The sequence below is a fragment of the Podarcis liolepis genome (genome assembly GCF_965112155.1).
Source record: "Podarcis liolepis genome assembly, chromosome: 5".
Lineage (NCBI taxonomy): Eukaryota > Metazoa > Chordata > Lepidosauria > Squamata > Lacertidae > Podarcis > Podarcis liolepis.
The window spans coordinates 37,035,770-37,061,201 of NC_139556.1; the positions used below are offsets into that span (position 1 = coordinate 37,035,770).

At 40.6% G+C, this 25,432-nt stretch overlaps 1 protein-coding gene across 3 annotated transcripts in view; it reads right to left on the reverse strand.

The window, feature by feature from the left end:
- Positions 1–25,432, reverse strand: part of PRKG1 (protein kinase cGMP-dependent 1) — a 634,135-nt gene that overhangs the window by 65,855 nt on the left and 542,848 nt on the right. For 2 of the 3 annotated variants that reach the window (XM_083503064.1, XM_083503065.1), the window contains 2 exons: positions 19,433–19,498; positions 6,630–6,704 (listed from right to left, as the gene is read on the reverse strand). In XM_083503064.1, coding sequence (XP_083359190.1) covers positions 6,630–6,704; positions 19,433–19,498 — 141 coding nt within the window. Of the gene's footprint in view, positions 1–6,629; positions 6,705–19,432; positions 19,499–22,109; positions 22,335–25,432 lie in introns of those variants that run through there. The other variant, XM_083503066.1, reaches the window with a different exon arrangement.

A 25,432-nucleotide genomic window follows, 5' to 3' on the forward strand; every position in this document is an offset into this window, starting at 1 on the left:
CATTCTTAGCCTTCAAGACATGTTCTTAGCTGTTGGCACTTTTTAAATGTAAAAAGTTGTTCTTATTCAAGTATTTTCTTTGTTTAAAGATCAAAACGAAGCCATTCAGCGTTTTCTCCTCAGTGCCTCTAGTGCTTTGTTTCCATCTACCCTACATTGCTCTTGGAGCCTGAGCAGCAGCATAATAACTGCAATGATGAAAACTGCCTAAAGCTAGAGGAAAAGCCAGTGCTGAGTGCTGGACAGATTTGGAAACCAACCCTCTGCTCAGCCATGAAGCCTTGGTCCAGTCGCTATCTCTTCATGTCACAGTTTATGTTGTGACTATAACATGCAAGACAACAACCAGGGTTTTTCTTCAGCTGGAACTCACCAGAACACAGTTCCTATACCTCTTAGGTGGGCGCCATTGCCATTATAAGAGAACAAAGGAGGCTGGTGAGTTCCGGCACCTCTTCTTCTAGAAAAATAGCACTGACAACAACAAAAGGCCCATGTATGCCCCCCTTGAGATCCTGGAAAGAAGGGTAGTTTGCCAAACATGATTAAAATAGAGAATTTCTTATGAGGGGGGGGGGGAATGTAATGGACCCAAAAAATGACATCCTGTATATGTAAAAAGTAATTGGAGTCTGCCTTAATTTTAAGTAAATGTAAAGAAGGGATTTTTGTATCAATAAAAATTGTAATTTGTTCTAATTTGATGTGACCCAAGTATAATGCATGGGACCAAGGATAAATATTACACATAACTTTATGTGTACTTTATTGTACTATTATTGTATATTTCTTTTATATTCTTTTATATTCATCTTCTTTGCACCACTTTGGGAGTCTATGGTATATACACAAACCATCACATAACAAATATATGCCATCCAATTGCTTCTTGAGCATGTTCAAATGATAGCATGGCATGCATTAGGCAACAGCATTTGCTCAAAGGCCATAAAGCATTCTGAAACAAAAATGAATTCCTACAGAGAAACAGAATATACAAGCCTAATTTCAGATAAAGGGATCTACCTTAGTAATGCTCATTAATTTCAGTGGATCTACTCTGAGTAAAACTTAGCTGAATATTACTCATAATTTTTAGGCAGGTAGGGCCAAGCTGTCTATATATATATATTTAAATGTACTAAACAGTCATGGATAACTTTGATATCCAAAGTTGATGCTTCCCATTATAGGAGATTAAATGACTCTTTTTAAAGAGTGGTAGTTCACAGTGGTTCTATGTATATTGAGTTTATTATTATTTTATTATATTTCTACACAGCCTCCCAGCAACCCCTTCAAGGATTTTTTTTAAAAAAAACATAATAGGTGGATCACTCCAAAATACACAGCAGATTAAAAACAATAATCCAATACACCACAACTACATACTAGAGAGCTGCAACTGCTGAGGGACAATGAAGGGGGAGATGATTCCTCCACTTTCTTATGAAAAGGCATCAATGAGAGGAAAGACAGCAGAAATAGGGGTGCAAAAGGCAGCACTATGATGGTGCAGAGCTGTTGAAGAGCTAGCAGCATCCAGCAAAAGACATGCTGCCAAACACTGTGTTCCTTTCCGTCCTGCTCCATCCACCATTGATTTGGAGGGTTTTCAGAGGTTCCAATTGTAGCTGTTACTTTCATATTATTAAAGGCAAGGAGTCCCGAATTTAGAAAAGGAAGGAAGGGGGAAGTGCCAACTCTACATAACAGGTAAGATCCAATTCTTCTGGCACAAGTGGAACACACTGTTGGCCATGTCCCTTTAAGGGCAGACAGAACAAGTAATCACTACTGACGAGGAGCCCGTCATAGCACACAGAGTGCTGCTCCAGAGTATGAGTGCTACAGCCACCCAGCCCGGTTCTTCTCCACTAAACAATGGGCCTTTAAAATATTTAGTTTTCAAAAACTAAACAGGTTCATCAGCACATCTTTATCTGGTAAGCTCCCAGGGTGTGTTGAGGCTCCCACAAAGCCATTTGCTCACCCCTCTCCCCAAATCAGAACTGGGCCTGTCTGCTGTGAGGGAAAATGGGATAAAAAATACATATGTATGCCAAACCAAGTGTCTTGAAGGAAAGACAGGAGACCAAATAATAAAGATTTAGATATTCCCTAACTTAGGAAGCAAATTAAACATTAAAAAAGCAGACTTTTGCTGGCAATGAGTCAACTGCTTTCTTCAGCTGTTGCATATGGAATTTGCTTCACAGATAGGCAACAAGAATTAAGTCCTAATCTAAAATGCAGAGCGAAAATAGGGTTGGAAATTATTTTTTGTAGTGTTGCCATCTGTAATTCATTTAAGTTGATAGGAGTTCTTTTCCAGACTTATTTCATGTGCAGTATAATTAAGCCATCAATAAAACAATGCTTTTTCTTTTTGAGAACTCAAGAATATTTAAAGGAAAACGTGTAGATTCTTGTTCTTTTGGCACTACCACATTTTTTTTTGCAACATGATATTAATATTGATGTTCGAAGCAGAATTTATGAAGGAATTGCTTTGAAATGTCTGTTTATGATATACTGAAGCACTGTAATTTTTGTTTATTTTATATCTGTATTTAAATGTAAGTAGCTGGGTGAAATTCACCATAGTGCAAGTGGGTCTCTGTTCACTCAGTAGGATTTCTCCTTTCTTTTGCCACCCCTGGAAGCTGCCCCTGTTCAAAAAAAACCCCTGCTCTGGAGGGTTGGGGGGATCCTGCAGAGGTTTTGAGGGGACACAATGAGCTGCAGGGTGAGCAGAGATGTTCTGCTGTGCAAACAAATTACAGTTGTGCATCACAGGATGTCATTCATTGTTTACTTGATGTTACAGCTGGAATTCTACTCATATGTAGGATTTGTACATTAGAGAAGATTTATATATGTATTTACCAGGCTGACAGTATTTATGACTATACTATAACTAAGATAACATGGTACTGAAAGGCATGCCCTTGTGGCTGCTTGTCTATAGGAAGAAAGAAAAGTTTTCTAGAGCACTGCCAGCACAAAGGCTGCATTCAGACATCACACAAAGCCACGGTTTCAACTGTGCTTGTTTCAGAGAAAAACAGTTAACGTTAACCAGTTTGTCAGTTCAGACACGACAAGCTGTGGTTAAGTAAAAATGAAAGCAACAGCTTTTGAGCTCCTCGCAGCTATATCAGGGGAGAGGGGAGTACAAGTGCCCAAGGCTTGCTGCAGCTCATTCCAGCTCATTTACACTGCACTACAGTATGGTTTAGGGACGCGGGTGGCGCTGTGGTCTAAACCACTGAGCCTCTTGGGCTTGCCAATCAGAAGGTCGGTGGTTCGAATCCCTGCAACAGGGTGAGCTCCCGTTGCTCAGTCCCAGCACCTGCCAACCTAGCAGTTCAAAAGCATGCCAAAAAAAAGTGCAAGTAGATAAATAGGTACTGCTCTGGCAGGAAGGTAAACGGCGTTTCCGTGCGCTGCTCTGGTTTCAGTGTTCCGTTGCACCAGAAGCGGCTTAGTCATGCTGGCCACATGACCTGGAAAAACTGTAAAGCGAGATGAGAGCCGCAACCCTAGAGTCGTCTGCGACTGGACTTAACTGTCAGGGATCCTTTACCTTTTTTACAGTATGGTTTAGAGCGACATCCAAACATGGCAAAAATATTTTCATTACTCATAGCAGGTTATATGCAATAGTGTTGTGGAAAAAGAATCACAAACACTTTAAGCTTACTTAAGACACTGTTTTATCTGATATATATATCACTATATATTCCCACTAACTGGGAAATGCACAATCTGCTCCCACATCTCTGTTGCACATCCCCAAATGAGTGATATCAAAAGTCTGCGTTCCGTTGCACACATCATGTTGCTTTGCAACGCCGCCTTATCCGAAGCTACTAATAGTAGCTCAGGCTGACAACAACCAAGTGCAGTGATATTATTGATATCTACAAGATAACTAGCCAATGCTCATTGGCTGAGAATTATTCAGCATGATAGATTAAAATTGATCTGGTGCTGGGAAAAGGAGACAGCAACATGCATGGGATTCGGACATAGGTGCTGCCAAACAAGTAGCCTATGTCCCTGCAAGTGATGAATCCTTCTGGTTACTTGACGGAAAGATACATTTCACAAGCTGGTTCCCCAAAATTCACTTCGTCCTGTTTGTGTACCCGCACCACCCCCCATCTAGTATTTTTCTCTGTCATTGCCACTAGTAGGAGAGGCCAAAATAAAGCCACTGGTTGCAATCCAGCAGTTCAAATGTAAACAATGAAATTTCTGTGTGAGGGGAATTCTCCATTCCCTTCTCCAAGAAAGATAACACTGCACAATGTGAAATACCTGGGCACATTGGGGTTTATATTCTTTTATAGAGCAAACTAGAAGGCACCTCAGATGTGATAAATCTTTGAATTGCACACATTGTGGCCAGGAATCAATCACTGAGTCAGCTTTCTATATATAAATAAGTAACTTAAACATTCCTCAAAGTCACTATGATCGGTGCTCAATAATGTGATATTTTCCAGTGCAAACTGACAGAAAAGAATAATATTCTGCCACTTATCTTATTAGCAAGCGTGCACCTTGCTTACACAGAACTGTATCTCCTGCTGTCAATTCACAGCCTGATACTTGAAATATATTCCCTTGAAAGGCAATTAGTTGAAGTCAATTAGAGCAACATGAAAAACCATCTTATAGGAGCTCTGCCAGATGAAGGAACTGTTGAACAGAACACCTTTATGAAGCAGGTTTCAGTATGGCTTCTGTTAGGTACAACGTATTCCATATGGATACTTTCAACAAGCCTAGCAAATCTGCGTGTGGTATTTGACTAATATATTTTCTGAAAAGTTGTTGTGCTTTGTAACTTCTAGATGTATGAAGCAGTGATACCTTCAGCTTAACAAAGTCAAAGACCACTTAATTCAGCCACTTTAGGATTGCATAGACATGCAAGAAAAGGATGGGCAGAGCAGTCTTAAGAGGGGCCTGGGAAGAGCGGAAAGGAGATTATCCATAGCATCCTCAGCCCTGCCAGCTCCTGTCAACCAGGATGGAACATTGGGAGATAATTTTTTGCAGCAATAGCTCCAGGTTGGCGTTGCAGAGGCCCAAATCAGGCCCCCCCTGGGAAATGATTCAGCAGATCTATGAATGCCTCAGCTCTGCCACCACCCTAAAAATTAATGCCCTGTGTCAGGTTCCTCTGCTGGCTACCGCTGGAGCTTGCTAGACATCTATAATGTTCTGACTTACCATCAGGGTCAAAAACATACTAGGCTCTCTTACAGATTGTTCAACAATACCCTAGAGTAGTTGTAAATATGACAATAACAAGTTACCACTTAAACTTTATACTGTTTAGGCACCTTTCAATTTGTGCCTCTCAAGAACCTTGAATTCTGCTCGTTTTATTGCAAAAAAATAATAAAAAATAATAGAAGTCATTTCTGGTTTCACAGAGAAGATTAAACTATAATGCACACTTGTAAGACTTTCTATTAAGATCGTTCAGGCAGGAGAATGTCTAAGTCGCAATTATAGCAGCCCTTATCATCAATTTGTTGGAATGTGTACTATTATATACAGATTTCTGAGGAGTTGAGAACATATTCCCAAGTTGTCGGTGTCGTGATTCCAGCTAGTCTGCTGGTGGGAATATTATTCCTTTCTTAATATGAATGTTGACTGAAGCACTAGCTAGTCTGTCAAACCAACCTTTCTAACCTGCTAGTTATTTTTACCTGCAGTTTGTATAATAATTCCTGATGTGGGGAGAGTTGGGTTTATCAACTAGGGGTGAAAAGGATGGTGTAAAGGGAGAAAGCAGGCTGTCCTCCTCTCTGTTGTCCTCTCCTTTCTATGTGCAGGACCAAGCAATCCAGAAGTTGCAATTGCTGCTGCAATGTGATCACTCAGCCGATCCTGGGATGTAGCTGCCTTGCTTTGGTGTTAAGAGTGAATCTACCAGCTCATCTTCTCCATGTCTTAGGCCAGAAGGGCAACTGCCTGCCTCCTTCCAGCCCATCCCAGGCCCATATCTCCTTGTGTCACCACTCCTCTTTGGCAGGACAAGCAATGGGAATAATTGCTGCTATAGGAGCCAGCCCAGGTCTGCACTACTTGAGAGCCACACATTTTTTTTGACTTGTTGATCTTTTATTTATTGTCTCAAAGAAATACTGTGCAACATAGTTATACTTTTGGAATACGGTAAAATTTTTTACAGTGGTACCTTGGGTTACAGATGCTTCAGGTTACAGACTCTGCTTACCCAGAAATAGTACCTCGGGTTAAGAACTTTACCTCAGGATGTGAACAGAAATCACATGCCAGTGGTGCGGCGGCAGCGGGACGCGCCAATAGCTAAAGTGGTACCTCAGGTTAAGAACAGTTTCAGGTTAAGAACGGACCTCCAGAACAAATTAAGTTCTTAACCCGAGGTACCACTGTATATACATTGGTACTGATCACATTTCTTTAATTTTATATTTTTAGGAGTTTTCTTTTACAACACTAAAGGACTGTTTTCAGAAATATTTTAATTTGGTTCCCCCTCCCCTTTCTTTTAAATAAAGAAGCACAAAGGCAAGTATATTGAAAGAAAGTATATAAAAGAACCATTGACTGACACTTACTTTGCTTTTGCTTCGGCATCCTCATATGCTTTATTGGAAACATCATCCAGGCCTCCAATCAGATGTTTGAAAGAGCTGCAAAGTAAAAGGCACATATTAAAGAAAAATATTCGAGTATAATAAAAACACCGTTAAAAAAATATCACTCATTAATTACATCTTCCTTTCAAGAAACTTCTAAAACATCATGGTGCGGGGGGGGGGGAATGGAATATAATAGAGGTTGCAATTCTATACTGGTCCTGTTTGTTGCCAGTAATCAAGTCTAGTTGCCTTGCCTTCTTAAAAACCTTTGTGGGCCTGCCAGAGGCTTCAACTTATTGTTAAGAAGGACTGAAAGATGAAGTACAAAGTACAAAGAAGAACCAAATTTGCTTTTGTGGTAACAGGCAACAGAAGAATTATCTGTCTTTAATGAGCAGCAACAAATATAAGTGCCCCATTCCGGAGAAAACCAACAATTAAGTAGATAAAAATGGGATGCTCAATATGGGGTGGATCTTAGTGATTACTTATTTGAGATTTTTTTGGGGGGGGGGGGACAGCCAGTGTATTGGCTTTTAACCGCCAGAATACTTGCTCATCAAAGCAGACAATGGATATGTTTTTGACAAAATCAGCACTATTTATCTGATACTACGAAGACCTTGCTCCTAGTGTTGGAGAGCACTCCCTCCAGAGGCAGTGAGGGGCACCAATCCAGATGGCTTTAAAGAATGGTTTAGAAAAAAATCATGGAGGACGGCTTTCAATGGTTATTAGCCATGATGTCTGTGCACTGCCTCCACAGTTGGACGCAGGAATGCTTCTGGGTGCCAGTTGCTGGAAATCACAGGAGGGGACAGTGCTCTTGTGCTCAAATCCTTCTTGTGGGTTTTCCCCAGGCATTTGGTTGGCCACTACGAAAACAGGATGCTGGACTAGATGGGCCATTAGCCTGATCTTCTTATGTCCTCACATTAGTATATCAATGAAAGAAGAACAAGCTGCCTGCTAATACAGGAGCAACATGGCCAAAGTTCAATTCTCCTTTGAAATGGAAGGTTATAGGAGGGTTATATGTTATAACCAACTAAAATGGTATTTTAAAAATAAAGAGTATTGGGGAAATCAATTCTTGGCAGGGTGAACATTAATATGTATTTAACTTTCACATTTTTTGAACTTCAACAGGAATGCAGAAATATTAAGGACATGGGCCAGTAAAGTCAATTCTTAAAGTATCACCTTGAGAAATGAGATACGGAGCATTAAGCTGATCATAACAACAACAAATACAAACCATTAATTAATTATTTGGTAGTGGTAACTGCCCGAAGCAAATATAAGAAACTAAATTAAACTTCAGCAACTTTCTAAATTAATAACTCTCTGAACTAATAATTAAAAAGGTTGCTGCTTTGGCTCGGTTTTTTATTCAGTTGTAAAATACGAGATAAACATACTATTAAACATAACAAACCCATAGCAAAATGATTTCACAGTTTTTGACATGCAGAATTATATGATTCCTCATAATCCCCTCCAGCCACTCATTTGTGCTTTCGACTTTACCTGTCATTCTTCTTCTTTTTTTAAAGGTATCTACACACACAAACATGGGAGGTTTTCCCCCACCCCATAAATTGTATTGAAACTTTTCATCGTAAAATAGAATAAAAAACAATCTAATCTAAAAAAATTTAAAACAAAACAAAATAACATCAAAAATAAAGAGAGGAAGAGCAAAGAAAATACGGGGCCCTCTCTCAAAGGTAAATATGAATCCTTCTCTCACACTGAAGGGGGTGGAGCTCCCCCTAAATCACAGCACATCAGCATCCTTGACTAATTAACAACATGTATATTTTGGCACTTTTAAGTCATACATCAAATAACATTTCCAGAATAATGGAGACTATGGCATATGTGTTTCATTAAAATATATGGTTGAGATAAGCACAAATTTTAATTTAATTTGCAATCATTTAACATTAAAAATATGATGGGATTCATCTCTAAGGCATCACAAACCAAAAATATTTTGAAGAGAGAAACATTTTGCACATACTCAGCTGCACCTACTTGTTTTTGCACTTACAGAAATAAATTGTAACATTTAATGCACATGTTTTCCAGGGCTAAAGTTCCTCCATGCCAACTGGAAAGACATGTTGCCTTGCCAATCAGCTGAGGAAAAAAGGTGGCGTAATGCCTGAACAGGGGAAGGAAAATGAAGGAATTGCCTATCCAGGGCAATGTTGCTTGGATTAGTGCTTTTCATACCGTCTGCTGGAATACACTAGTGTACTGCAATAAAATACTTTTGTTAAATATTTAAAACAGGCATAGGCAAACCCAGCCCTCCAGATGTTTTGGGACTACAACTCCCATCATCCCTGACCACTGGTCCTGTTAGCTAGGGATGATGGGAGTTGTAGTCCCAAAACATCTGGAGGGCTGAGTTTGCCTATGCCTGATTTAAAAGCTATGATGACCCTAATTTCAGAAGGGGGCATGGATAGAACCTGTGAGTGGCTGCTCCATCTGGTGAGCTATAAGAACTGCAGCTTGGAAAATCTTTGTGTCAAGCTCTGACTTTGATTTCAGATCTCCATTCTCAGTCCAGGCACCAGTTAAATCTTGCAGCACACTTATTTCAGAAATTCCATAGCTAGATAGATATTTTATGGGATGCAACAGTAAGCTGGTGGAGACAGTACTGCATCCAGTTTTCTTGTAGAATTAATGGTGCATGAGTACTTGAGTTGAGGGAATGATGAGTTGAGGGAATGCTTCAGGTTATATTATGGAGCTTCCTTTTACTCAGGCTCTTGGTTTATCTAGCTAAGTAATGTCCAGTCCATCTGGCAGAACTCTGCAAAGTTCCAAAGTTTGTAGCTGAAACCCATTAATTAGAGGCAGCAGGGACTAGAGTTGGGAGCTCCCAAATTCTACCCAAAAGTAGAAAAACTGCATTTTTTTAAAAAATCATGGAAGTAGATCATCTGCAAAGTCTCTTTCTCTGACATGACACCAGTCATGTGAATAGAGTAGCATTCATAGGTTGGCCAGCTGTAGTAACATTCTGGGCCAGTTCAGTACAATGCTATGTCTAAATGCCATCAATTCCAACAGTCTGATTGATAGATATGGGTCTGGCAAATGGCTGGGAGCTGCTGGCAGGGTCTGAACAATCCTCAAAATTACAATATCTATAGCAGAGCTTTCCAAACTATGTGTCGTGACACGTTAGTGTGTCAGCTGCAGTGTGTAGGTGTGTCGTGTGAACTACAGTTACCAGCATTCTTTGGTGGAAGTCCACATGCTTTAAATGTGCTTTAAATGCATGGTGTGCGCACAGGAAACCAAATCTACCAAAATTCATTTTTCCTTCACCCAGTGTGAAGCCACTATTCCTGTTTTATCTGATAGCAGAAGATGTAGTTACTTAGCTGGATTTATAGAGATGGTACAGCAATCACATTAAAAATTTAGAAAGGTACTTTGAGCAAATGGCAAATTTGTAACTATGATAAGCCTGAGAACATGCAATGCAGCAATCAGCACATTTTTACTCGTTCCTGTTACTCAGAGGCGGTAATAAAAGAAAGAAACCTAGTCAAGCAATTATGCAGATGATGCGTTGAACAAGAGGACAAACATTCCAGCTTGATTTCATGATAAGGTATGACATGTGCATTCCCAACATAGGGATAACATATTTTTCTGCTATTAACAGCTCCACTTTTTCCTCATTCTTTAATCACTCCCTCTAATAGCAAACACAGGCATTAAATAAGGCTGGAAAAAGGGGCGAGTATCAACATTCCTTTTCCATTTGGAAAATGAAAATGAAAAACTGGGGTCAGGGATGGAATGCCCTGCTTTATCCCCTTAAATATCTTGGAGAAAGACATGGCTAAATATGCAGGAAAATGATTTTGAGGAGATATGGAAAGTTTTTGTAGAATTTGTACAAATCATCGCAAGAGGTGTTTGGGAGGTTGGATAGTTTCACTGGAATAGTCTCAGGGGTGGGGCTAACATTCTTATCCTTATTTGTTTATTATTATTACTTTGTTGAGGAGGAGGAGGAATCCTAAATATGAATACTCCTTCTAGCAGGAAACATACTGCAGTATTCTGTTGAAGGTCCCATCATTCAAATATAAAAATCAGTCAAAAGGGGGCACAATTAAGAAGCAACAATAGCAAACACACTATGCCAAAATGGTGTGCTGAAATTTAAACTTATAGATATCCCCTAAGCACTAAAAAAAACCAATCTGCATTTCAGTGCACAATTGCCAATAAATAGGGGTGTGGGGAAATATGGCATGTCCACTTTTATTTTTATTTGCTCTTTGGCTAGTTGCCAGATATACAAGATGATGATGATGATGATGATTTTTACTATTTATACCCCGCCCATCTGGCTGGGTTTCCCCAGCCACTCTCATTCTTTCCTATTTTTCTTGCTATGTGCCTAATTTGATTCAACAATGGTTGTGCTGGGCTGTGGCTCCAGACCTCCTAAAAACTGCTGGTACCAAAACGGCTGATTTCAAGAGCTTGGCAACCATCCTTCAGTGATGCAAACTGCGGTAGTGAAAGCAGATAAAATTGATTACAGTCAGAGACTTCAAATGTGAGTCTAAGGGAACTGTAAGTAGTTTTGAACTGGGTTTTTCAGATGTTTGGGGCTTTGGGCAGAAGCAGTCAGGAGTTTTCTGAGTTCGTTGGGCTTGGATTCTGTCTTGGGAATCCATCAGTCTAAGCTGGCTGTTCCTTCTCTACCATTCCTTCTCAGCTTTAGACTTCTAACAACAAATATATTTTCACAAATTCACCAAACAACTCCAATGATCTTTTCTCCAAAGGACAATGCCCTGGCAAATGTTGCTCAAACTTCCTACTGCCTGGGGTAATAAAAGCTGAAGAATTCTATTATTTTAATATACCATCCTGCAGAGTCAACTAAATATCTTAAACGAAGAAACAATAAGTTACTTGGGGAAGACTGTGATACCATAATTCAGTTCACAGCAAAATGAAACACGGTTATAGACGTGGTGAAGGTGAAACCTCCTTCTCATGTGCAAAAAATGAAATGCAGCTCAACAGCTTTTGCTCTTAACATTGTGTATACATATTAATTAGACCAGTCTGCTTACCCACCTTGGGTGCAGCCGCATTGCAGGCTGGCAATGCCTCCTGGCACTGAGACCTGATGAGGACTTTGGCATCTGAGGATTGCCCTGCTGGCATGGGACAGCTTAGAGCTCACCTTGCTGGCTGGTGTCTTGGATCCAAGCCTGCCTGCAAATTGGCCAATGACAGGCAGGCTTGGAGGCAGAGCTGTCCCAGGGGGAGGGCCTGATGGAGCAGGTAGGCTCCTTTCAGGTCCACTCCCAGGAGATTTAAGGCGGCCCTGTCCTAGCACCTTGTTTTTTATTGGATCTCCCTGTTGAATGGTCTCTTTAAATGTGAAGGTTCATTATTGTTTCACAAGATGTGTATGTCTTTAAGGGCTAGGGCAAGTTGTGTTACTTAAGCTGTGTGAGCAATTGGGTATAGTATATAAAGAGCAGCACCTAGCTCAGTACCTTGGGGATGGGTTGGTGGTTGAGTCATGCTTGTTGTTATCGTTAGTGTAAAATGAGTTTTTGTTATTAAAACCTTGTTAAAGTTATTTTGAGTTCCTTGTTATGCATGGTCTCCCCAGCAAGCTCTCTGCAGCGCTACTAAACTGCAAATAGCCAACACTCCCACCCACCCACCTCCTTTCATGCTGTCTCAGACCTTGCTATGGTATTGGTGGTCGCCATGTTCAGGCCTGAGCAGAAAATTTGTCTACTAGGCAAATTGGCTCCAGCCTGGTGTTTTTGCCCACCTCATACCAATCGTCACAACTTTGGCAGTTTAGGCATTGGGCAAACATTTGTCTTGGTTGGGGGAGGTTGTAGTTTCTGCCTGCCCCTCCCCAAATCTAGGGTATTCAGTTAAAGGAGTCTGGGAGGAGCTGCTTCTGTCTGTATGCCCAGGCGGGGGATTGGACCTCAGCACTCCTCAAGGCAGAAACCCCCATGGGGGTCCCCCCATTTGATGTAAGTCACAGGAACCCCCATTGCCAGATTGACCCTTGACGTCATTTCCAGCAGGTGGACTGGATGTAAATGGTTATCCAAAGCCTATGCCAAACCTCTTTCATTTGTTGTTAATAAAGTTGTGACCTGATCTGAGCCCATTCAAGCTGTGTTGTGTCCTTTATTTACTGTTCAACTGGAGAGGTGGGGGCTGGGGGTGGGAACTGCATAGTCTGAGCATGCAACCATAGAAGTTTCCTATTTGAGACACTGGAAAACAACAAAACAAGTCTTAACTGCATGGGGTTGGGCAAATCAATATTTGTTTCCCTCATACTGCCCCAAGCATGTATACTTGGCTCAATATTTAATTCTCTTCTACTTTTATATTTATCATATGCAGGTTTTTTAATCTTTTCATAAGGATTTAGCTGTGAATACCCACAGAACAACTCTAGCTGTTTCAGGCCACAAACTCATTCCAGCAACTGTTGAATATTTACTGCTAAATAGTGCCAACTTTATTACGGAGCTGGCTGCTCTTGAGACCACTGTCTGGAGAGTAGCATGGCCCACAAGATTACAGAATTTGGCCATCCCTGATCAACAGGCATTTTGTGATGTGACAATGCACTGACTGCTGGGGTTAGGATTTTTGAAAGAGCCTTTAGGAAACAGCTATGGGCTGAAGTAGAAAATAAAAATAAAAATCTGCTTGGGGTGACTGACCTGAAATACAGATAAACTAGATTCTATAGTCACTCCTTTTTTACACACACTCTTCAAAAAGCCTGAGGAAAAAATAATTTATCCAAAGAGACTGAACTGAGCCACAGTCAGTCCATAAAAATAAAGAAGTATTTGAAATCTAAACCATGACTGAAACCCATACTGCATAAATAAAATGTGTTTGGTATTATAACAATCACCAGATGTAAGTGCTCCGTGACCAAGAGAGTATAAAACTGACAGGAATAAATGGTACTGAAAGTAGATGCAGCAAGTAGGTTTCTATAAAATTAGTCAGATCGTTTGGTAAAGTGATGTAAAGCTAGATAATGGTAGATGCTCCTTTTAATTTGAAAGGACAACAAAAGTTGTAACATCTACTCCAAAGGGTTTTGCTATGAATTTGATTGTGGCTTTGGAAACAGCATCCTCAGCCTGGAGTTGGTGCAGGGTCAGGCCCAATCTGCCTGCCTCACCTTACTCTCAACCTCTGACACCATGATGCAGATACGGTGGTTGTTCTGCTGCTCTCCAGAGCCCCAGTGGTGGCAGTGGGGAGTTGGGATTGCTATGTTTTGTCTGTGGAAGATGATAATTCATATTCAGAGAACACTGTTTCTGTGCTTAGAGGGGGTGCATCTCTGAACACCCATTGCTGGAGAAAAAACAATGCAAGCAGGCTGTCGCCTTCATATCCTGCTTATTGGCTTCCAGCAATTATCTGTTGGGAAAGGTAGGACTGGCCTGAAAGTGGCTCACCATCTCTGAAGCCTTGTTCTCAGGCTGTAGAGATGGAAACTCAGTTTCTGCACATTTGAGAAAGCACTAAAGAAATTGCTGTGATTTTCAGGAGTGGGAGATGAGCGAGGAACTTAGTTTTAGAATTCTGGGAGACTGGAGGTGTTTCTACTGAAGGGTTTGCCTTTGTGGGAAAGTGGTGGCAGTGATCTGCCCCATCTGGGTCCATTTTTCCCTGCAAAGCATCTGAGGAAGAAATCTACATCACATTGTAGCATCCTTTAGAGTGCATAGCAGGAGGAGGCATCGCCAAGCCCACCATCCTACTACTACTACTACTACTACTACTACTACTACTACTGTATGGAACAGGAGACAATCGTGTTTTCCTCTATCTGTAAATGAAACTATGAATTTCTTCCTCAGAGGCGCTGTGGTGACAATGCCCTGGAAATGGGGGTGATCATGGCCACCACTTGCCTATGCTGATAAAATCTATAAAAATCTATAAAAAGTGCAGGGGGGGGGAGAAGCCCCTGCTGGTGACTCATAGATTACAGTGTTTCTTAAATTCCGCTGGACCACAACTCCCATCATCCCTGACCATTGGCTCTGCTAGCTAGGGATGATGGGAGTTGTAGTCCAACAGCAGCTGGGGACCCAAGTTTGAGAAACACTGGATTACTTATAACAATAAGTCACTGCTCAAATGTTTTCATGCCATTGTGTTTTTTTGCCCTGCCCACACCCTCACAAATGTGCCAAAAATATTCCCAAAAGAATGTTCAGCACAGTCCTAGGGTGAAGATGGATGTTTCATCTGATCCAGCAAGGCTCTTCTTGTGTTTTTATTTACTTTTCAATTGTCTATTTTGTTGTTACTTTGGACTTCAACACATATACTCATTTGGATAGTGGATAAAATGGGAAATTGCTGCAAATACTTTACTGGCATATTTCCTTTAATCCTGTAAGCTATTCTCAGCATGGTGTTTCACTTCATATCACCAGTATTCTGTCAGCACTAATGAGGCTCTCTTTAAAAAAAACATAAAAAAGAACCAGAACAACAAATTCAGAGAATTGATGTTGGGAATACTCGGTAAATCCATTAGTATTATATTATACCAGCTGCCCTAGACCAAGCTATTTTAAGTCCTAACCTATCTGCTCATACATCTGTTGTTAACATAGGGTTGGTTTCAGATAACCTTTTCTTTTTCTTTTTTGGTGCCACAATATTTTTATCCTTCAATTTCCTAATGTTTAAACATGGAGCTGTACTTCAGAACAGGCACTTATTTGCCTCAAAAGTCACGATCGTGGAAAGGAGAACCCATCTGTTGGTTGGATCACAAGGCTCGGCAGAGGTGTTTGGAGAGTTTGACGTGCAGGTGTCTGCTTGATGTGATGTCTACTGGTAGGGCAGTAGAGCCCAATGGAGGGGTGGTGCTTTGCCTACAGTGATGTGTGTCACTGAGATGCACAGAAATAGAACCCATGCAATAGACATGAGATCCTCTTTCTTGGATTTGATGAAGGTCCAAACCTCTGAGCTGATCTTTGCTACTTGTTCTGGAGGAAGAGAAGTTGGGGCTCTGGAGGTGCCCAGCAGGGTTTTCAGGTAGACTAGCTGATTGTTTGGATTGGCTCTTCTTGAAGTTTACCAGGAACCTATAAGTCTGGAGGGTGTTGAGAGTGGAAATTTTCTTTGTCCCAGGTGATGGCAACCCATGCTATGCCACTGGCCAGGAGCAGGGTTCCTGAAGGAAGATGTCCCCAGACAGCCTGCTTACTCTGTATAAGCATGGCTTCTATTGACTGAAAAGGTGGAGGAGAAAAATCAAAAGTGGTCTGAGGCAACAGGTGCCTTAGCAATAAAGAAAGGGGTCTCCCTGCAATTTCCCACCCCAGGGAATGCTTGCCACCAAGTCTTTTCTGGCTACCTGCTTATCTGTGTGGTATGAGGTAACAACTTTCTTGCCTAGTGAAGGCAGAAATTGTAAATGCTGCTGGCAAGCTGATCTAACTCCCTTTTTTTAATCTTGACAGGAAAAGACAAAGAGAGAAGGAACCGAGGAAAAAACACCAGAGAAGGAGCTTGTGGACCAGCAGAACAGAAGAAGAACAAGCTACTGAATTAAAAACAGCAATTTAAGGGGCAAGACAAGGTATGTATATTAAAAACACACAAGGAGAGAGCAAAGAATGGGACAAATGGAGATTTGGCTGCACTCAACAAAGGCATGAGCAAACTGAATTCTGGGAGCCCTGCATCCCCAAAAGCTGCCTTTGAGCTGTGGGCAGAGCCAAGACCCAATCTGCTGACCTTTCAGTGCAGGTATGGGTAAATGGTAATTCTCATAACAAAAACCTTCTTTATGCTTTCTGTTCAGATTTAACCATTTCATGGGATTATACAGGAGAGGCTCAAATGTGATTAAATACTCAAGTGTGAAAATTTTGCAAGCCTGGTTAAATTGGAATCCAAGGGATTTAGATTCTCTGTTACCTGTGATTAACTCTCTCTGGGGTGGCACTCAAATTTTCAAATTCAGTGGTCTTGTGAGAGCAGATTTCATTCACTACAAAGCTAGGGATAGTTCTGTGGAGCCACTCCCTTTGTTCCTAATGAGCCGCCACCTTCACGGAATTGAATAGAATTTAAGAATACAAGAGCAGCTCCTCTGGATTAGATCGAAAGCCTATTAAGTCCAGCAACCCGTTTCTTGTGGTGGTGGACAACAAGATTCCTCTGAGAAACCCAGAGACAATTCTTAAAGAAAATAACCCTCTGCTGTTGTTGTAGCCCAGCAATTTGGGGGAAGAGATGTGGCTTAATAAAGCATCTGCTTTGCATGCAGAAAATCCAAGATCTTCCCAAATTCTGGTGAGCTACTGCCAGTACCTGTAGACAATACTGAGCCAGATAGACCAATGATATGACAGCATCCTACATTTGAATGACATTCAGTGGCATACTACCTTTGAACGTGGTGATACCATATAGCCACTATGACGTGGTCATTGATGGACCTAAACTCCATGTATTTGTCTACTCCTCCTTTTAAAGCCATCTAACTTTGTCATATTCTTGTGGCAGTGACCTTCATACACTAATAAGAGAATATTCATTTACATCAAGGGAGCTCTGACACCCACAATAAAATATGTAAGTTTGACATCATTGATTTTAAGGGACATAAGCAAGATGATGATGATGATTAATGGTTTCAGGACTACATCCTCTATATGAAACTTGAATAATGTGTGAGGGAAGAAAGCATTGACGTAAGCTATTAAAGGAGACTTCAAGCATGTACTTTATTTCTTTATTTTTTTACAAAGCCTAATAGGTTTCCCATAATCTACAACGAGTTTCTCCACTTAGCTTCATGTATATAATTAATTGAGTGTTGGAAATGGATACGCTGTCTGCAAAATCAGATTCTCCAGGGTCACAATACAACTAAGTACATATTCCACTATAAATAGCATGAATGCAGTCACACTCAGCTGCACGACATTGTTGAAATCTCTGGTACGCAGTGGATTAACTTTGAGTCCCAGAAGTTTAGAGTTATATATGCACTCTCCTGCTACTTCAAGGACATTGTCAGTAGTAAAAGAAAAGCATATTAAGCTGCTGTCATAAGAATCAAAAATAATTACCAAATGATTAAAGACTAATTTTGGATTAATTCTACCTATTTATTTTGATTATGATTAAGTTCCAATTGCAAAATGTTTGTACTGAGTAGTTCAAATAAAATGTGAATAATTATTTAGCGGCTTTCCTCAATGAATATCTGTCGAATGTGTCTAATTGGGTTCATTAATTTCCATCTTTCCCTATGGATTTATGCAGCATAATGGCTGGTTTATGTAACATGAAACCTTTCTTGTAAATGTGTCACAGAAGCTATTTAGTTCAAATTCCTAACAGCCCCCATCTGTTTATATCAGATACAGCCCCAGTGAAATTCCGGTGGGTCATAAGTTAAATTAACAATGTATTTCCTTTGAAGCAGTGTTTTCTTACACTTCAATAAATAGAATACATTGTGAAATTAACTTCTTGCAGCTATGTATGTATGTATGTATGTATTTAACCCCCCCTTACACATCTATGGTCACAATAGAGCTCAAAAGTAACAAAATAATCTAGAACTTTTTACCATACTCCATACTCCATGTATTCTCTCAACATTACTATCTAATGTTTCACCCTCCATCCCTTTGAGTGCATTTCAATTTGAGGATTTCATTAAAAGGGTATGGGGATCATTTATATAGATTGATTAAAGTGAAATAAGAGCACATCCCACATATTGTAATTTAAATGAAAACTCTCATTTAGCAACCCAATAATTGCTTCATATTGATGTAGGAATTAAGATAAAGAAATGCTAATTATTCTGTTGTTGGTTTTAAAAAAATATTCACATCTCCAGGAAGCTTGGAACTGCTGAATTTTTCTGTTGTGAACTGCCCTGGGACCTTTGGATTAAGGGTAGTAAACAAATTTTAACAACAACAACAACAGTGAAAGAATGACAGTATTGGGGATCTGTGAGACCACATAGGAGTTATCCTTGTTAGTCATTTCAAATCCCAGAGTCCTTTTACTAGAACTGTGGTCACTGCCAAACATATCAACTGTAACTTAATTTGTGTATCTTATGCCAATACCGGGTTAGTAAAGTGCCCCCCCCAATGTAGGAAGGGGGTACTCTTGGGGGTACTCTGTCATGAGCTCCAAGTGCTTTTGTGTGGCAAGGCGTGTCTTTTACCAGCTATGGCTGGTTCATCAGTTACAGCCATTCCTGGATCAGAATAACATTCCACTGTAGTGCATGCTCCTGTATCCTCATGATTAGATTGTAACACACTCTGCATGATGCTTCCCTTGAGGGCGGCCCGGAAACTGCGCCACAGTCTTTGGCAAAACCGCTGCCATGGACCAGTAAAGCACAAAAAGGAAGTCTTGTTTAAGGCTGCTTATTTCTTTGCAGTACTACGTGAAGGTGTGGCTGTTTGAGTATCTGAATCTACGATGTGCACAGTGAAGTTTGGGCACTAATTCCTCATGTTTGGATAAGTGAATTTTTCATATAAAGAGCATTTGGCTAGCGGGACCTAAGTGTATACGGTATTGTATTAAAAGTCATCCTGTGATCACTTGTATGATGAAGGGCAATACACACAACTTCAATAAGGATCAGTTTGAGATAATTGGTATCATAGGGTAAAAAATGGCACACTTACTCTCTGTCGATGACAAGACATGTTACGGCTTCAGCAGCGATAACATTGGCTGTCCGAACATCTTCCCTGAAAGGACAATAATATGCATTTTACACAATTTGCCAGCAGTCTCTACAGTAAAGTAAACCATTCACACATTAATATACCTTGCAAATGAGAATTATGCTTTAGTGATTTATTATATTTTCAACCATTAAAAAAAGTCTTGTTTTGCTTTAAATCTTGCGGCTCTTTAGAAATGTTTCCAAAACAACATTATCATAAGAAGTCATTTTCTCAGCAAATAGGTTACTCAGTCATTTCTATGCCTTTTTACAAATTCATTTATCTTGATTATGGGTCTCTCTGACTTTGCGGTTCTGTATGAGAGAAATGAGCAACTAATTCAGTACCAAGGGCCACGTAAGAAGCATGAATATTTAACTGTGTTATTATCATTATCTGCATGTCATTTTTAAAGATGCCAAAAAAGTTCTTCAGAAGATCACATCCCAAACTGGATGAGATTGCTGCAGAATTGCGGCTTTAAAAGCAGGCCTATCCTGTTCAGGATTAAAATCTATGTATTTTATTTATTTATTCAGACTATTTAAAGGCCACTTTTACGAGTTGAAATCACTCAATACCACATGAAAAATAGCAGGTAAAATACAATTCTTATGATAATAAAATATAATACATTACAAAACCTCCCATAAACCCACATTACTAAAACCAGTGATAACAAATACACATTCAGCCCTAAGGCAAAACACGGCATTTTTGTAAGACCACTAAAGAAGTAAAATGCAGCATCACAGAGAATCACACCTACACATGCCAGTGAAAATAATTAATTGGGTCTTCAAGGCGTTTCAGAGGAACCGAAATGCAGCAGCTTTGCTGGTAGTGAACTTCAAAGTCGTGGGGCCACCACAGAGAAAGCCCTTACCTTTGTACCTGACAACAGGCAGTTGAGTTGCAATTTAAATGGGCAAATGTACTAAACCTCCCCTTCTGCTTGGGTTTTCCCCTACAGCTTTTAGTAGACCACCTTCTGGTACTGGACTGTCAGTTTGTGTGTGTGAGAGAGAGAGTGTGTGTGTGTGAGAGAGAATGAAATAGACTTCAGGTGATGGATTGCAGGGACAAAAGCAGTTGGCAGGGGCCCATTTACAGACCTCCAGTCTGCCACAGTCATGTAGTTTTGGGCCTTTATACCATCATTATTTTGAGCCAGTATTTACCATATAGCCCACAGCTAGGGATAAGGGGAGTTTTAATCCAGTGAAATCTGAAGAGTCATAGGTCCCTCATCCCTCAGTATATACATATTGCAAACTCAGGGGGCAATACATAAGGTGCTAAAACTTTAGCAGGGCCTCTAAGGGTGGGAGTCACAATGGCCCAATGAAGACTGAGCATGATTAGTGGCAATAGAAAATATAGTGACTATTAAAGGAAGCAGGGGCACTGAACGGAACAGTCTTCTGGAAAAGAAAATGTCACACTACAACATTTCACTGTAGCTGCCACTTGTTATCCTCACATTTGGATTTTATATTGCACCTGCAACACCATCTCTGTAATGCTGTTTGAAGGCCATTTGCAATATTGCACTGATAGCTTATCAACACTTTCCGTAGAAGTACTGCTCAATCAAAAGGGGTTTTAGTACAAAAGAACTCTGTTCTCTTACTGATAAAAATGATACTTTTATATGATATACAAGTATACAAAGTGACTCTCAACTTTATAAATCAAAATCTGATATGACGTTGGCAGTGTAATATGGCTCTTTAAAAAGGTATGTATTTAATAAAATTATGGTATCAGCAAACCTGCAGTAACACATCAATCCTGAGCCACTGCTTTCAAAGTTTTAGCTAATTGCAGAACACTCCATTTCTTCATTGCACTGTGTATGCACCTTTAATGCTGCCTTTTAGTTACCGTCACGGATGACACTATATGTATTGCCTAGTGAAAATTGATTTTTAGTGCCGAAGCACAAAGTGCAAAACACAGAATTTACACATGCCTTCTTTTTCTTTTTTAAAGTGCATTTCAGTACTGGCTATGAAGGCAGGGGTAGATCAGGAAGAAACAAATGTTACTTAATGTTTTCTTTAATGTAAAGAGTCACACACAATGAAAACAGTAACATAACAGAGCTTACTACAGTTTATTTTAGAAACTGAGCTCAAACTTTTAGAAAACTAGCAAAAAAGAGCCAAGTTTAATTACAATTTAGGAATACTAACCCAATTACATTAAGTCACATATCCGTCTGGCTATGGTGCTTAATATACCTCTAAGTTAATAACTGTTTGTTTACGTCAGTAGATTAAGATGTGAGAAATGATTCCAATTCCAAACATGCAGCAAGTTATTAATACTCCTTTCTATTAGTCTAATCCAAATGTTCATTATAATGCAGCACAGACAATCACAGTGCCAACCCCGCCCCCCCCCCCCACAACCCACCAGCATAAAATCATTATGAAAATACAATCTGGTGAGCACTGACTCGCAGGTTTTTTCAACTTCTAGGCTGTATTCTTCATCACTACTTCCAGAGAGATAACCCTCATTCTCAGAGTCACTTTCACTGTCAGAGTAGCCCATAGTTAAGAGCTTGCAGTTAACATTTTCCTCCTTGGGAAAACTACTGTTCCCTTCTATCCAATGACCCTACCTTGGGCTCTGGCACAGCTCAGGAATTTTACAGACCTTCCAGCTTAAAAGCTTTTAGGCTTGGAAAAGGTCACAGCTGCTCTGGGAAGTATCTCCTGCAAGCAGGATGCAAAATGTAAGCAGAGCATATTGCTGAGCCACAAAGCAGCACAAAGTTCATCTACTTGAAGACACCTCCTCTCATCATCCGCACTCTCTTAACAGCTCTGCTGCACTGAGACCTTCTGCCGCCAACAGATGTAGTGGCAAATGCTTTATACTAGCACACACTTAAACATGACACCTGTTAACCCACACAAGGGATCAAGCTAATCTGCATGCCAAAACTTTTTTTAATTCTTATTTTATTGTCTAGCTCAGCAGTTTCCTACAGTTCCTTGTGAAGAACACATTCTGTTCTTCAGTATCAAACTGAATCTGCTTGCTAAAATCAAAAGAAAACCCTTAAAGGCGGGTGGGGAGGAGCTTTATTCAGGTAATGATTCCTAGAATTGGTTCAAGATGCATTATAGTTTTATGACAGTGCTACTCATAAGTAAAACCCATTGATTGCAGTGGAACCTGTGAATAAGATTGCAGCCCCAAACAGGCCGCTAGAGCATATGACTATTAATTGAAATAGGAGAATAAATTTTCATGAATATTCATGCTAATAGTAATAATAAAAATAATAGTCCATAAATATAATTTAGATATATTTATCTCTTTCTAGTTATTTCAATGCATGTGTTAAGTGTTATTTGTAGGTTGTGGGTAAATGCAAACTTTCTGCTGTTGTATTCATTAACATCTAATTGTGAAAATCACCTGATATATGAAAAATGAAGGATAACAACTATTATTTGAAAAATTGAGGTTTAAATTATTGGCCATTTGATTGTAAGTCAAATGAGAAATGCAGAATATATATTTTTAAAAATGAATGTCAGACACAGGTGTCATGTTTTACTGGGATCTTCACAAAGTACTATTACATCTGATTTCAGTATGGAAATCCTGCCTACAATCTCATGTACAGTTAAATGGGTTTAATCCTGTGTTGGATTGTGGCCAAAGTGTTTTACAATTCTTATCTATGTTCCCTTTGAGGTAGGATGAGTGATAATGACTTGTTCCAGGCTGCCCAGATAGTGTCATGACGATTTCTACATTAATCTCCTATGTCAAATGCTATCCACTTCACTACACTGCCTCCAGGCAAATATGAATGAGAAATACATGTCTCCCACCAAAACCTATTGAAATAAATCCCTGTAGTTCCAAGTGTATGCCATTTCAAAAAAGGAGACGAGGTTCCTGGTTGAGGTTCCACATTTGACAGAATATCTCATGCCACTGTAAATTGAAGGGTGAAGAAGAATGCAAGCATTTATTTATTTATTTTTAAAGGAAACAAACAGGAGTCTGCAGGATTTTGACAGGGAAACCAGAACCTGTTAAACCTCTTTTGGCCAAGCTGCTATGAAAGCATTCCAAGAACTGGCCGTCATAATAAAAGACAGTTGTCTGCAGTGGCTGCAAACTGCAAAAGGTGAGGATCTCATTGCTCAGTATCAAATGGAAGAGAAGTTGTGAAGGAAATGGATTTAATATTCATTATGCTTGAGTATATAATTTATGGCACCATATGCCATGTTTCCTAAATATTTTTTATTAATTGCCACTGAAACCCTGCTAAGTGTAGCTTTTCAAATGAACCTCTGATTAATACAGTCAAGCTATAGTTTTCTGCTGTACACAATCTGTGCTAAGCAGGTGGCTATGCTGAACTGACAGTATTAATTTTTTTCTTAATTCACCAAAGAAGATTCAGATTACAGAGCAGGCAGAAGAAAATTATATCAGCAGTGTGTAATTCATAGCCATCACTGAGTCCTGGAGATTAGATGCTTCTGAAATGTCCCCTTTATCATGATTTAGTCATGCACTTCTTTCTGATTTCTGTTAGCAGGTTCACGCTGTGAGATTCTTTTCTTTTACTCCCTTGCTAGCACCCCAGAAGTTCTGGTGCCAAGACATATTATTCATCTTAGCTTTATATGTTCTACTGTGGCTGCATCCTCTTGTGACTGGCATCTCCCCCCACCAATCCGGTACACCTCTGTCTATGCCCGGGCATGTGTGTGATCTTAGCATGCATAAGTTTGGGAGCAACATGGAGCACCACCTTAGACTATAATTCAGGGGTAGGGAACCCTTTTTAGCCCGAGGGCTGCACTTCATCAGAGGCAACATTATGGGGGTAACAGATGCAATTCTCATCTTTGTACAGTAGGCTGAAGTCCAACCATGAAAGATTCCACCGTTTTTACACATGTGTGTGTGTGTGTGTGTATCTCCAGACAAGCAAAGGGTATTGCTGTAGCTCAAGGACACATTCCAGTCGGACAAAAGAACTGGAGGAGGTGGAGCAGAACCAGCAAGGGGTCTGAAGAGTGGGTGTGTGGCCTGATGAGAATCTCAACGTTCACATAGAGAAGTCTAGAGGGCAACCAATGACCCCCTCCCCTGGGCCTGAGGTTCCCCATCGCCCACTCAAGTCCCCCATGCTATATCCCATTCTGTTCTGAAGGGTGCCCCAATCTTCAGAAGCAGTCTTTGGGGTTTCATACGGTCACTGGGCAGGGGTGATCAGTGAATATCAGTCTCTAGCCTTGCATGAGTCAAACCATATTCTTGGGTATGAGCCAAAGTAATCCCCCCAGCCCGGGCATCATCGTTAATGTTTTATATTCATAAATGTCAGGGCTGCCGCCCAGTCCCAGCTCACATAGGACCAAGTCAGCCAGCGTTCAGGTGTCAGAAGCTTTTGAGACGGGTCTTACTGTCAGGGCTGCCGCCCAGTCCCAGCTCACATAGGACCAAGTCAGCCAGCGTTCAGTTTCAAAGAGTCTTTATTGGATTACAGGTTCCATTTCCAAACTGCAACGTGCAGCCCTACTTCTTCTAGGTCAGAACGACGAAGACCCGTCTGAGTCTCCGCCTCTAGCGCACCAGCTTAATACCCTAGCCTTGCTCCACCTCCTGCGCCTTTCCTTCCGTCTCTGGGTCCTCCTGCCCCCCTGGGTCTCTCCCTTCCTACTCTCTTCTGACGCGGACCCCCCTGACCCTTCCGCCTCCTTGCGGCGGGCTTTGGGACCCGGTTCACTCTCTGGGCTGCTGACTGCGCCAGCTTCCGTTACATTTGAACTTGGCGCGCGCGCCCAACTCTCCACTTTCCTCTTGATCGTTTCCTCGCTCCCCGAGGTGGGCGTGACTACTCCTGACTCATGCCCTCCCTCCTTCTGAAAGTCTCCGGAGCCCGATATCTGGTCCCCTTTCTCC